The 13,124-nt window shown below is 33.2% G+C and overlaps 3 protein-coding genes across 3 annotated transcripts; all 3 read right to left on the bottom strand.

The window, feature by feature from the left end:
* Positions 1-4,656: 4,656 nt before the first annotated feature.
* EAF01_008916 (uncharacterized protein) lies at positions 4,657-5,925 on the bottom strand (the record flags this gene model as incomplete). Its single annotated transcript, XM_038917172.1, has 2 exons — positions 4,657-5,267; positions 5,886-5,925. 2 exons carry the CDS (start codon positions 5,923-5,925, stop codon positions 4,657-4,659), a joined length of 651 nt encoding a protein of 216 aa, XP_038767566.1.
* A 905-nt stretch (positions 5,926-6,830) lies between these two features.
* On the bottom strand, positions 6,831-9,444 carry EAF01_008915 (uncharacterized protein; the record flags this gene model as incomplete). The annotated part of the gene is made up of 6 exons (XM_038917171.1): positions 6,831-7,506; positions 7,675-7,851; positions 7,969-8,712; positions 8,771-9,038; positions 9,089-9,124; positions 9,197-9,444. 6 exons carry the CDS (start codon positions 9,442-9,444, stop codon positions 7,252-7,254), a joined length of 1,728 nt encoding a protein of 575 aa, XP_038767565.1. The 3' UTR covers positions 6,831-7,251.
* A 1,072-nt stretch (positions 9,445-10,516) lies between these two features.
* On the bottom strand, positions 10,517-12,496 carry EAF01_008914 (uncharacterized protein). The gene is made up of 3 exons (XM_038917170.1): positions 12,036-12,496; positions 11,300-11,944; positions 10,517-11,246 (listed from the first exon to the last, which is right to left on the bottom strand). The coding sequence occupies exons 1-3, from the start codon at positions 12,354-12,356 to the stop codon at positions 11,142-11,144; spliced, it is 1,071 nt and encodes a 356-aa protein (XP_038767564.1). The 5' UTR covers positions 12,357-12,496; the 3' UTR covers positions 10,517-11,141.
* Between the last annotated feature and the right edge of the window lie 628 nt (positions 12,497-13,124).

Here is a 13,124-nt window from a genome sequence, read left to right as displayed (position 1 = left end):
AAGAAAGGTTTATTGATTTTAAAGGAAATAAAGACGAGTAAAAGTAAGAGCTTTTTGTTTATAATATTAAAATATATTGATTTTTATAACTATTTTTTTTTTTTAATTTATTATTTAGAAATATTAAAATCTTAAGTTTCGTTTTTGATAAAAAGCTTAAAAGTAGGTAATAAAAAGCTTTTAGAGAAAGTATAATAAATTAAATTTGAAAGAGATTGATTATTTAATCTCTTTAGGGTCTTATATCAATTATAAAACTAAATAAATTAATCGTCTTTTATATTAATCTTTATATTAATTATTAATTATTGTATAATAAATATTATGAGATTATTTTACTTTATAAATTCTTTACCTTTTATAAATTGATATTATAGCGAAATCTCTATATAACTTTTAATATTAAATATATAAAAAAAGATTTAAATTAGATATAGCTATTAGACCCTAATAAGTAATATATAGAGAGCTATAATCTCAAATAATATAGATTTTATAATCTATTAGAAAAAAATAAGGAATTATATAAAGGTATATTACTTCTATTAATATATTCTAAAGATTTTATTTCTCAAGATTATTAATATATTAATTTGATATATAATAAGTTTTATTTAATAATTAATATAAAACTACTTTTTAAATTTAATATATAAATAATTTATTAATTTTAATATTAATAATATTAATTCTTATTATATTAATAAATAAAGTTATAATAATATATACCTTTATTATTCTTTATTTAAAATAATTACTTTAAATTTAAGATTAATTAGTAATCTTTATAATACTAATCTTCAAAATGATTTTTCTATTGAAAAGAATATTTCAATAAAAGTTTTTATTTTGTTTCTTTTAATTATAAGTTTTAATTAAACTTATTTTTTTCAAATTGGATATTAAACAACCGTTTTTATGATAATAATGACAATTATTATGGTATATATTTAAAGTTTTAAATAATATTAATCCTTATAAAATGATTAGTTAAAAGGGGGATAAAAAAGTATGAATATGGAAATCTTTTTAATAAAGGGCTAGAATCTCAAATAAAAAATCTAATATAATTTATTGAATCTATAAGAATATATTTATTTATTTTAATATTTGAGGCAAAAATATAGGAATTATATCTTTAATTAATTATCTAAAATCTAAAATATATAAAAGAATTATAGATTTTATATAAAATTCTTTATTATTTGAAATAAATTGTTTTAATTAATATAAAGATTAATATAAATATTAATTTAATTAATAATATTTATTAAAAACTTTCACAAAAAAAGAATTTAATAATTAAATACTTTTTATTATTATTTCTTTAAAAGCTTTTTTTTAAACTATAAAAGATTCCTAATAAAAAACTTTATATTCAATATAAAATCCACTTTTTTTATTATTTTTAACAATAACATTTCGAAATCGCTTTAATAAATATATTCTTTTTTTTAAATCTATTATGTTAATTTACTTCTCTAATCGCTTAAAATATATAATTACTTTAGATTACTAATTAAATTCAATAAAATTTTTATTTATAAATATCAATTATTACTTTATTAATTAAAATTAAAATATAGAATATATTCTTGTTAATTTTGAATTTATTTATAAATTTTATACTAATTAATAACTTAAAGATATTTTTCTAAATGTTTTATAAAAGTTTAATATTATTAAAAGAATTTATGTAATAATTATAAATAATACTTCGAATAATATAACCCTACTTATAAGAATAAACAACATTTTTAAAACCTTAATATTTAACAATTTGATTTTTAATAATAAAATAATACAAATCTCTTATTTATTTTATTGAATTTATTTAATTTTAAAGAATTTATTTTCTATAATTTATATCAACCCTACTAATAATAAGCTTTAATACAATTAGAAAGAATAATAAAAGAAAGTTAATCTTATAGCTATTAGGCATAATATTCAATATATTTTAATTATACTAATCTTAAAACAAATATAATAAACTACTATCAAAATCAATATAAGCTTAATTTATTACAAAAGATTTAATTTTTTTTAATTAAAATCTAAAAAAAAGCTTTTATATTTAATTCAAAATGTTATAATTTAATGGAATTTAATCTATTTAATATTTATTCGATTGTTACATTTATGATATATATATAATTGATACATTACTATAACCCCTAATATAATAATATTCAATTTAAATTATAATAAGTAAATATAATATAAATATATTATGAATATTATTTTATTATTCTATTATTTTATTAATAATATTAATGAGATTAAGGACTTTATTATTACATATATATTTTAAATCTATAAAGAACTTTTTGAAAAATTTAAAGAATATAATTAATGTTTACAAACTTTAAGCTATAATTGAATTCAATTACTTCAAACTAATATTCAAATTGTAATTAAAAAGCTAACAAAATATTATAAATAAATCTTTAAAAAACAAAATAATATTTTAGTATTTGCTATAATATTAAACCTTATATTTAAATTATTTTAATTTTAAAAAGAATACTCTTAAATCCAATTTAATATAATTGATTAAAAATAAAATATAAGCAATATTTTATTGATTTTTTTAATAAAAATTATAAAGTATTAATCATTTTAATAATAATAATTATTTCTAATAATAATAATGAATTTGCCATATTTTTCAGCTTTTTATTCTTAAAAAATCAATAAATTGATTCAAAAGTGAATCGTTATTTCTCTATAGGTATATATTGATTATACTAATCTTTATATTAATCGATTTTTATTTACTAATAAAATATTTTTAGATTTTTCTTATAAAATCTTTTTATTTTATTAGAAAAGAAATGAAAATCTATTTCCTAATTTTATATAAATAATAAGAGATATTCTTTATATTCTTTTTACTAAAACCTTTATTAAAAAAATGTTTAATCTTAATAAAGATATATATAGCTTTTAACAAGAACATTTAAATTATAATACTATTTATAATTTAATATTACTTTTATATTATTTGAAGTATAAAGTAAATAAAAAAGATTTAATTATTGAAGAGCTTAATTATATTATTATGATAAATAAGCTTTTTAATTAAGAAATTCAAGAGGAATAAAAAAGTTGAAAAAGAGTTATAAAAAAGCATATGGATTTATAGTATCTTTTTAATGTGAAATCTAATTTATTAAAATGATCTAATAGAATTTAATGGAATAAAGATTGAAATAAAAGAAAACGGTCTTCAACTTTAACTAGCTTATTATTATTAATATTACTTTATTGTCAATATCAATTATTATCTTAATTATTACCTTATCTTTATAATTTTAAATTATATTTATAATCTATTATTATATTATAATTCAGAAAAGCATTAATTATCCATGAAACTTTTCCTTCCCCTTAAATTAATAATAATATAAAGGTTATAAAAAATAAAGAATATCAATTACTACCCCTTATTTGATTATAATCATATAATAAAACTCAGTAAATTTAATATAAAAACCTTAGAAATAATTAAAATAAATTAAAATTAAAATTTATTTTACATTTATTAATAAATAAATAAATAAACTTCAAATTTCATTTTATTATAAAAAAGGGTTTATAATATTTCTTATTACAATATATTTATTATAACTTTATTAAAAAATAATAAAGTTAATTAAATTATATTCTTATCTGATTTTGCCTACCTTTTAATAATTCTAATCCTATAGCTTGAAAATCATTATTAAAAATGAGTACTAATAATAAGCTTTGAATAATTCATAAATAATTAATATACTTTATACATTTTACATTTTTATATTAATATTTATATTAATCATAAATATTATGTACGGGTTATTTGTAGATTATTTGCAGATAATCCGTAAGTTATTTATACAGAGTGGGTAATTTTAAAGTTTCAATAAATAATCTGTAGAGTGAATAGAATCTTTAACGGATAACCTGTGGAGCGGATTATCTGCAGATAATTCATGGGTACAGATAATTTGTGCGTAGCCTAAGGATAATACAGGTGCAATACAAAGAATTGAGGTTAACCGAGCGGGGTAAGACAATAATAATAATAAAACAGAAACATTTACTTTTCTGGACACTTTCTTTGTTTTCGAAAAAGACCTGCATCTGAATACCATAGAAAAAAATTCATTTTGTTCCTGGGTCTGATTTTCTCTCCTTCTCTCCTATTCCCAGTGGAATATAATCCTATTTCCTGTCGACTTACTATTCAGTATTCATCACCACAATTTAACAGAGAATAAGGAGATGGTGAAGAATTGGACTTTGATCTATAATGTCACGTATAGTTTGAATCTCCTTTTCTCGCCCTTTTTTTCATTAAGGGATATCAGATTAAGTGTTTTCCAATCATACCATCATTGATCACGCATGAAAGAATCAATGGCCGAAGACCCAGTGTAAAGCAAAGTTCATTATTCATCTATATTCTCAGTCGTGCGGGAGGCGCATTAAACCTCATGCATTCTATCTATTCCATCAAGGTGATCAGCACACCTGGCATCTATGGTATCGTGCGACCCGCACAACAAAACTTTCTTCATTTATTTCTCTCCATCAGGGCGATCAGCACGCCTAACTTCCAATACCTCTCTATCTTCCTATTTTCGAAAGCCCCGACCGTATCTAATCACGCTAGCGACGGCTACGCTCCTTTCCTTTTCTCGAAGGGCGGCTACCAGAGGCAGTACTGTCACGAGGAGCTGGTGTTCTCTCTTGATTTTGTGGCTCGGCAGTAATTATGTTTTGCTCGCTTGTGTTAACACCACCGTAGGATTCATCCGTCCTCTCGTTTTCGTGGTCATATTGTTGACCACCAGCTGCATAGCCGGGATCTACGCTTCGACCGGATTGAGATGGATATTGATCATACCCGCTAGCTTGATAGCCACTTGTACCGCTTGTATCGTAGACGGAAGGCTGATCTCTTTTATAGGGATTATTTCCACTGCCACTGGGTTGATAATTTGATTGTCCACAATAGTCAGCTCCATAGCCGCTTGTACTACCTTGATCATAACTAGTGGGATTATCTGGGTATCTGCTTCCACTAGCTTGAGTGGTAGGTTGATAATATCCACTATCTGCATGGCCTGTATCATGAACAGGGCGTTGATTTTGTGCATAGTAATGAGTTCCACTTCCACTGGCTATTGCTTTCTTCCTGGTGTCGGCGACAACTCTGATGGACGTGGTGCACGTGAAGGAACTGGTGGTGACCGTGGTGCTCGTGAGCCCCTTGAGCCCTGTGGTCTTTTTGACATAACTGAACTTATGGCGTCGTTGATACGGCCCTTCTAATGACACTACACGCAACCGAAAAAGATGGCAGATGATTTGAAGGATCTGGATATGTGCTTTTAAACGTCGCAGTGAGTACAGAACAAGAGGTAGGAGTCGTAACAAGCGGTCAATAATCTAGAACATTAAAGGGGACGAGCTTCAGCCGTGAGATGGTTGACCCGTATGTAGAACAGATATTATATATTGCGATGGATTTTCGCTGATCTGGGGTTTGTTTGAATTTCTTGATGATAACCTAAACCAGGAGGGATATATCGAGTATACTTAACTACATAGAATTAATTTCGACGTTCTCAAAGATGACTAAATTGAGATCAAAATGGAGGATATTTTGAATGTGAGTGTTTGTTTTGATTCGTAATGGTGATTCAAAAAGGTGTTATGATTCGAAACATTCATTCTGATGGAAAAAAATTCATGAAATTCGGTAGATAATTTATATTGAAGAGATCAATTCATCACTACTGATTTCAAATATTCATTTCGGAGCAAAAGCAATCATTGTGACTGGAAACATCGATCCATTCATTTTCAAAGATACTTTCAGAATAAAATCATACATTTGACTGAAATGAATTTTCCTAACCTTGTGAAAATCATGTTCGTTCTGACTCGAAAAAATTCATCATTTATATGCAAAGAGATAATTGTTGAAAGACAATCATTGTTGTGAGTTCGAATGATCATTTCCAACCATAATGAATCATTGAATACCTAGGTAAACTTGTGATTATTCGTTCTGACTGGGAATTGATTTCTTGCCCCGACTCAACGGAATCATATTGAATCGAATATCCCACCATCCATTTCAAATAATACCTTGCGATAGACTCATCGATCTCATTTATAATGTCCATTTTCATACAAACATGTTTGCTTCGACAAGAAAATATTCAATGCGCCAACACTAAATGATCATTCCAGCTCATTTCAAAGTCTTAATAACAATAAAGCATCAAATTCGAACAGAGATTTGAATTCTCTGATGACAACAAGGGCGTCAAGCATATTAACAATAATTTTGTTACTTGATGGAAGCGTCAAATAGAATAGCACTACTGTTGTGGAAGACATTATCTTATTAACAAGGTCGGTATGAAAAGAATACTATCATGTCTTTCAATCTTGCCAGCCGTTTTGCTAGAAACCCTCGGATTTGTATTTTAATAACTTCTATCCTCTCCTCTCTTAGAACAGAGAATAGGGTAACTGACCAGAAGTTGGAAAGTGTAATGAAATGGGTTGATATCAAGACAACTTGACAGGATGAGTAGTATGATTGATTCGAATTTCAAATATGGGATAAGATGAAATAGCAAAAAATACATCTCAAAATCAAGGAATAGGAGAATACCTCCGCGAGAGATACCTAATCATAATGAATATCGACATCCTCTCGACCTAGGAGAGGAAATTGATTATCATAGATCGAAGGATAAATCATAGCAAACAACAGGATAGAATAGGACGGAAGAAGGTAATGAGATAATTTGGTAACTCTAGAAGTTTTTAGTCTCGTCTTCGCTTGTGATCCCTTATAACGATCCCCGGCCCCTTTCCCGCTCCATCTCGTCAATATCGGCTCTTTTAGCCTGCTGTGCTGCAGAGACATTTTTTCCCAAGGATCGTGCAGTTTTCTTCCCTTTTGCCCTTTTATCTCTTTCACTTGACTATATTCTTTCCTCTGATTCATCAGAGTTTAACTTGACACAGCAAGAGGTAAGACGGAGTCAAAAAGAAAAAACACTTCTTATATTTATATTCATGTTCATTTTCGGATCTCGCGTTTTTTCACGCGTTTCTCTCGTGCCTCATGTTCATGTCATCCCATCTTGAATCATCAATTCTTTCCCTGCACCATGCTCTCAAATTTCCACCTTCCACCCTTTCTCTCTTCTCTCATTCTATTCTCTCTTACTGACCCCTCTAATCCTGCGACAGGGGATTGATTCCTTTCCCCTCCCCTTTCTCTCCTCCAATCTTCTCCCCGGAAGGTGTAGCCAGCCCACTACCTCCCAAAGCTGGCGTTCCGATCCCTGAGAAGGGACTTTGAACGCCCGAAGGAGCAGTAGATGGTGGAACAGGAATTCTAATATCTTCTGGGGAGCCCGGAATAATTTCCGGTGCGAGTCCATCGATATGAATACGTTTTGCTTCGTTTTGGTAGGAAGCAGGGATTATCTATTCACAATAATTAGTATGTTTTTGAAGGTGTTGAAAAGAGCATCCCAACGACGACAAAATTACGGAAAGGGTAGCTGATGTAGTCAGGAGAGGGGAAAGGATGCAAGGAAATGGTGGATTTGGTGGAGTTGGAGACAGCAGATGAGGAAACCGAAAAATGAATACCTCAATAATTTCATTTCTAGGAAACTTAAGCGTAGGGATGTTCATGGCATCACAAGCCATAAGATAACCATAAAGAACCCTCAATACAGATTCATGAGCGATAATCAGCAAGTCATTTTGTTCTCTCTCGAGCTCGAGAATGATTGGCTCCATGCGGACTGCGAGGTCATGGTATGACTATCGCTTTCGTTAGCTCCTTTGCTTACTAAAAGGTGTGGAAGTTCAAAGAATTTTGGAGGTGGAATGTTGAAGTCAAAGGGCGAGGGGCATGTGAAAAGAAGAGAGAACACATACCTCAGCACGCGGGTATCTATGATGATAAGGATCCAACTCATGCATCTTGACCTCGTCGGGATACAGTCTCTTCATCGCCTTCTCACTCAACTTCTCACAAATTCCCGGATTCAACTGACTCATTTGACTTCTCTGTCTGACTCTAAATCCCTTCCCTTTGAGATACTCTGCGGTCTCTACTGTTCTTTTTCTAGTCGAAGACCAAACTGTTAGTGGCTTAAGAGGTGCATCAGAACCACCTGCTGCGATAGAAGCTGCTCTTTCCTCTTCACGATGTTTGAGTAATGCATCGGACATTTTCTTCGCATATTCTCGACCTTCATCAGAGAGTGGTGCATCGGCTTTGTAGGAATCATCGAGACTAGATGTGCCTGCACGAGCGAAAAATGTTTGACGGGATTTAATATGAAGATTCATGAGGTAGAAGACGATCCGATGGGAAAGATAGCCAAAACTGACGTTATTATAATCAATGCGCTCGCCAGCATTGATCATCTTAACATAGTTGAGGTCAGGTTCAGTCATAGTTTCGAAATGAGGAATTTTCATGTCAATCCTCTTGAGATAAAGTTTGGCAGCATCCTCAGGATCCATGCCAACAAACTGCGATTGTGGTATCTTAGCATCATCCTGGTACTTCCAACACTCTGAAGGGAGCTTTACATCTGGAGATGATATTTTGACACTTCGCGCATTCTCCTGAAGTATCTTTTCATCTGTAACATATGATTCAAGGAACAATGTCTAAAACAAGGATTAGCGAGTGTATATTGAGGATGAAATCGTTGTTGTGTCGGCATACCTGGACATCATGCTTAGCAAACTCTTTTGCAAGAGACCTGCGACCACCAGAAAGTGGATTGACAGCATCATAGATAGCAACTTGACCATTTTCATGATTGAGCCAGGCATAAATATCTTCACGGCACTTCTTGAGAATCTTTTGTCTAAGCATAACTGAAGCAGCAGATGCATTGATAAAGAAGTAGTCATCAGGGACATCCTGACCTGGACCCATTGTAGCACGACGGTAATCTCCTAGATGGAAGATTCTTGTCTTAACACCCAGCCTGAAAATAATTAGCAGAGAAGAGATGTGCAGCATGAGATAAAAACTTACCATTGTAAATAACGCGAAAGAGAGACAGAGATATGTCTGTGGGAGAGTAATCAGTCAGTGGAATTGCATCTAAACCCGCACTTAGACTCATTTAGAGGGACAACTAACGTTTTTCCACGTGCAGGAAGACCAACTAGGACGATAGCGATTCTTCCAGAATGGAAAAGTCTACCTGACTCGGTTGAATACAATTGAGCCGGGGCCATAGTGGCCTTCTCATCTGGCAAATCATGAACTCCATCGATGAAAGTTGAAGATCTTCGACGAAAACGAGGAGAATTGGCCGCAATTTCCGCAGTTCTAAGCTCATGGTCAGTCTCAGTAAACAAGGCATCGGCGAGCTCGAGTCTCGCCATGATAGTGCTAATAGAGCGTTTAGAAGAAATAGTAGTAGTGACTGTGGTTGGGAAGAGGAGGCCGTTGTGACTTCCAACGACGGTTGAAGGAAAGCCCAGAGTTGAAGGAGTAAATAAGGAAAGAGAAGTGGTGCACCATAATCATCTCAAGGCTCCCTGGATCTTAAACGAGGGGTTAAAAGTGAAATAGCAAAAAATCATAACCACTCACAATAAAGTATCCATCTTTCTGGATTTTCCAACAAGGTGGTTCTCGGAGAAGCAACTCTTCAATCTTAATCTGTTGTGATCGGTCTTGATCCAAAAACCTCAAATACTCTGAAATTGGACAGATGAAGTGAATGTACTGTAATCCCGCAATAACTCGTGACTCTTGCTTCCTTCCCTTTAGATCACTCTTTTCCGTTCTTTAGTGATCGCGTGACCCCAAGATCAAATCCCGTATATTGTGTGATATCGAGACTACCTTTCCGTGTACAGAGCGCCTTTTAAATCCTCGTTTTTCCGGAAGAATAGAGACGAGCAAGTGCAATGAACCGTACACGCGTTAGTGGATTCGCTCTGGTTAAAGTATTGAGGCAAAGCTTTGGTCAATGTCTGTCTCACGCAGCCTCTAGCTAGTTACTCCACCAGTTGCTCTCGTGAATATACCCGGACTTCCTTTCAAAACTTCTCGGCGCTCGGTAGTTTCAGATATCAGTCGGTAATCTTGTGCAATGAACTCTTTTCAACCGCCCACCGTATGTTTTGATCGATAGCACGAAATCTATCAATACCAAATGTCTGTGGTTGTATGAGCTTTCAAAGGCTGGAGGACGAAAATGCGGTTCGTGATTGTCCTGCTTTAGCTTCAGCTAAGATTATCAAGATAAGTGGTAGATCAAAGATTAGTCAAATAATGCATTCGTTTGACCAATCATACAGAAAGGTTTTTGAGAAAATTCACTTCGGGTGCACGGGTTGAAGCGGGTTGAATTTATTCATGCCTGGATTTAGAATTGATGCCTCATCCAGAACAACCTGTTAGTATTTCAGCTCAATTCACTTCAATTTTGTTGATTATATTGTAAGAACTTCGTTTTCATGGACATTCAATCATATCCTATCTTTTATACACAGCTAGGTATCTACAGTGACAAATACTATCATGCCTCCCTCCCATCATCATCGCTGCAAAATCGAATCACTATAATACAGAAGTACTCATCCTCATATAACATCTCCCTCATGATATCTCATGCATCATCCATGCCCAAGTTTTGCATCAACCTATCCGCTATCTTTAACAAAAGCACTCGCAATGCTTTCCATTCCTAACCGAATTCCAGATATGCTGCGCCAACAACGCAGGCTCCCGAGAACATGAGGTATAAAGAAAGTCTATGATATGACAGAAGAAAAGAAAAAGGTTGGATCATCATCTTTTGGTTCGGACATGCATGCAGAAATGTACCTCTTCTTCCAGCAGTAGAACAAGACGAGGTTCATGGTTGTAGTAAAACATCTCGAAAGAAAATGAAGAAGCTTTTCATGAAGGTCTGGCATAGCAGAGATGAGTCCGTTAAGTAGATAAGGTAGGCGGGTAGTCGTTGTATATTTTCTTTTTCGTAAAGGTCTTTATGTTATGGCATTAAAATTCGATTAATCTTGGGAGTGGAGGATGTGCTTTAGGAAGCATTGTGTCGAACCCCATATGTTTAAAATGGGATTTGAGGTGGGGCACCTCCGACTGCCATTGCTTGTTCTTCGACCGCTTCGTCACCAGATTCAATGGAAACTGCTACTCCAATCTTTGCTGCTTGCTAATAAACTTGTTAGTAAAGATATAATAAGTCTCGGATAAGGAATGATATACCTTGAAATGGTCCATCTCAGCTGCGAAAGTAAGTTGCACAGGTGGTGCAACTCTTTTTTCTAATAAGCAGCTCAATTTTCCAGTTGAATCAACTTGAGCTCTGAAAGTAGACATTCTGAAGTCATACTTAGCACCAACAGTTGTGACACCCTCTTTTCTAATTGGTCCTCCCATCATTCCAGCTCCGGACAACCCCGCGAATTGCAAGTTGAGATCCACACCAGCTTCGACCTTATCTGTCAATCTTCTCCAGTATGATGTGTTCACAGCTCCTTGCGCTTGTAATTGAGCACTAGCAATCCAATCGCTACCCTTGTATTTAGCACAATATGATACCGCAGTTTCGGGTCCTTGGTTCATTGCTGCTCGTTGCCACACAGCCTCCAAACCCAAAGCAAGGTTTGGAGTGACAGCTTGTAAATATTGACCGATGAATATACCGGTAAATCCTCCGTCAAGTATCGAAGGGTTGAGAGATTTGATTGAAGCAGTGAAATCTTGTCCGGTATACTCGTTGTCTAATTGCATCATAGCTTGACCGGGGGCGACTTGAAGTTGTGTCTTGGTAACGAAAGCTGGGGTCCATCTGTAATTGAATCTAGTGGTAAGCTGCCCTTCATTGTCCATGTTTCCTTGCATAAAGATCTGTCAATCGCATTGTCAGCTTCTTTCCCAAAATCTGTAGTGGGAGACTCGTATAGATTGATGAGAATATCTCCATCATTTCATCACTAACCTTGCTTGTGCCGAATAACGCTCCAAATGTATATGGGGGTAAGCCTTGAGATCCCATAGAAAATGCGTGGGAGACTTGGAATAGAGGTGCCATGCTGAAAGGCTTGGTGAGATCTGCTCTCAGACCAGAGAATGTGTAGTTGTTGAGAAATACATCGCGTTGAACCTCTCTGGCAATGTTCTCAACTGTTCCAGGGTTTGAGAGGCCCAGCGCTTCCCTCTTCTCTTGGAAAATGTTGTATGCATTTGACAAAGCCCCAGTGGCAGCATTATTGTAAAGGAAGCCCAAAGGCGATTCCTTCTCCAGCGCAAAAGACGACATTTTTTTCTTATAATGTGATAACACTGAGAGGATGAAGTAGTATCAGTGTATACGAATGAAAGAATGTCGGATCAGAGGAATTGGTGGTGGGTGATTGCGAGCCTTCAAAACTGATGGTCAAAAATACTTTCGAGGTTGATGCGACTGAACTTTTTCTTGAAAGAGCTCTATTGATTTCGAGGCAGAAATTCAGGCATCGACAATGACGAGTGTGCGAGAGCTTACATAATTATCGTGTGGTACCCTGGTGACCCCTCCATCATCTTGGATCACGTTCTAGCATTCTATTTAAGAAATCGATTTTGTTTCTGTTATCCGATTTGTATGGCTAGGATAGTATCAAATTGACAAATTAGACTTCCCTTTCCAAAGTTGGATATACACACCACCTGAAAATATGTGGATATATTGGAAATAGACAATCACATTAACCTTAGTCAATCGTAATCTAGGGGTGATGAATCCAAGATCTATCTAATCGAACAGATATCTCTCTATGTAAATTTACTTCTACAATCAACAGAAATACAACTAACAATTAGATAATATAGGAGTCGATTCTTTGACTTTTCTTCGTCTTTTCTTCGTCTTAATATCAAGTTTTCAGATATTCGTTCCTACACTTCAAACGCGGCTTCTTCGCTTACTTCCTAATCCTCCCGCACACCCCTTATTCGATCCAATTCAGGCCAGTGTAGACTGTACCTCATCTTCAACATACTCTATCCCTCTTCTCATGGCCATACTCTTCCCATGACTCAATATCTG

Source organism: Botrytis porri, assembly GCF_014898465.1.
Source record: "Botrytis porri strain MUCL 3234 chromosome Unknown BPOR_012, whole genome shotgun sequence".
Classification (NCBI taxonomy): domain Eukaryota; kingdom Fungi; phylum Ascomycota; class Leotiomycetes; order Helotiales; family Sclerotiniaceae; genus Botrytis; species Botrytis porri.
The sequence above is the reverse complement of the archived record's forward strand: the minus strand, read 5'-3'. Positions and strand labels throughout refer to the sequence as shown.

Bases quoted from the DNA above. Each gene is read 5' to 3' on its own strand.
- EAF01_008914 (XM_038917170.1), bottom strand. From the start codon at position 12,356: ATGTCGTCTTTTGCGCTGGAGAAGGAATCGCCTTTGGGCTTCCTTTAC. The intron at 11,945-12,035 runs GTTAGTGATGAA...TGCGATTGACAG, and splicing joins CGTTATTCGGCACAAGCAAG to ATCTTTATGCAAGGAAACAT. The intron at 11,247-11,299 runs GTATATCATTCC...CAAGTTTATTAG, and splicing joins CTGAGATGGACCATTTCAAG to CAAGCAGCAAAGATTGGAGT.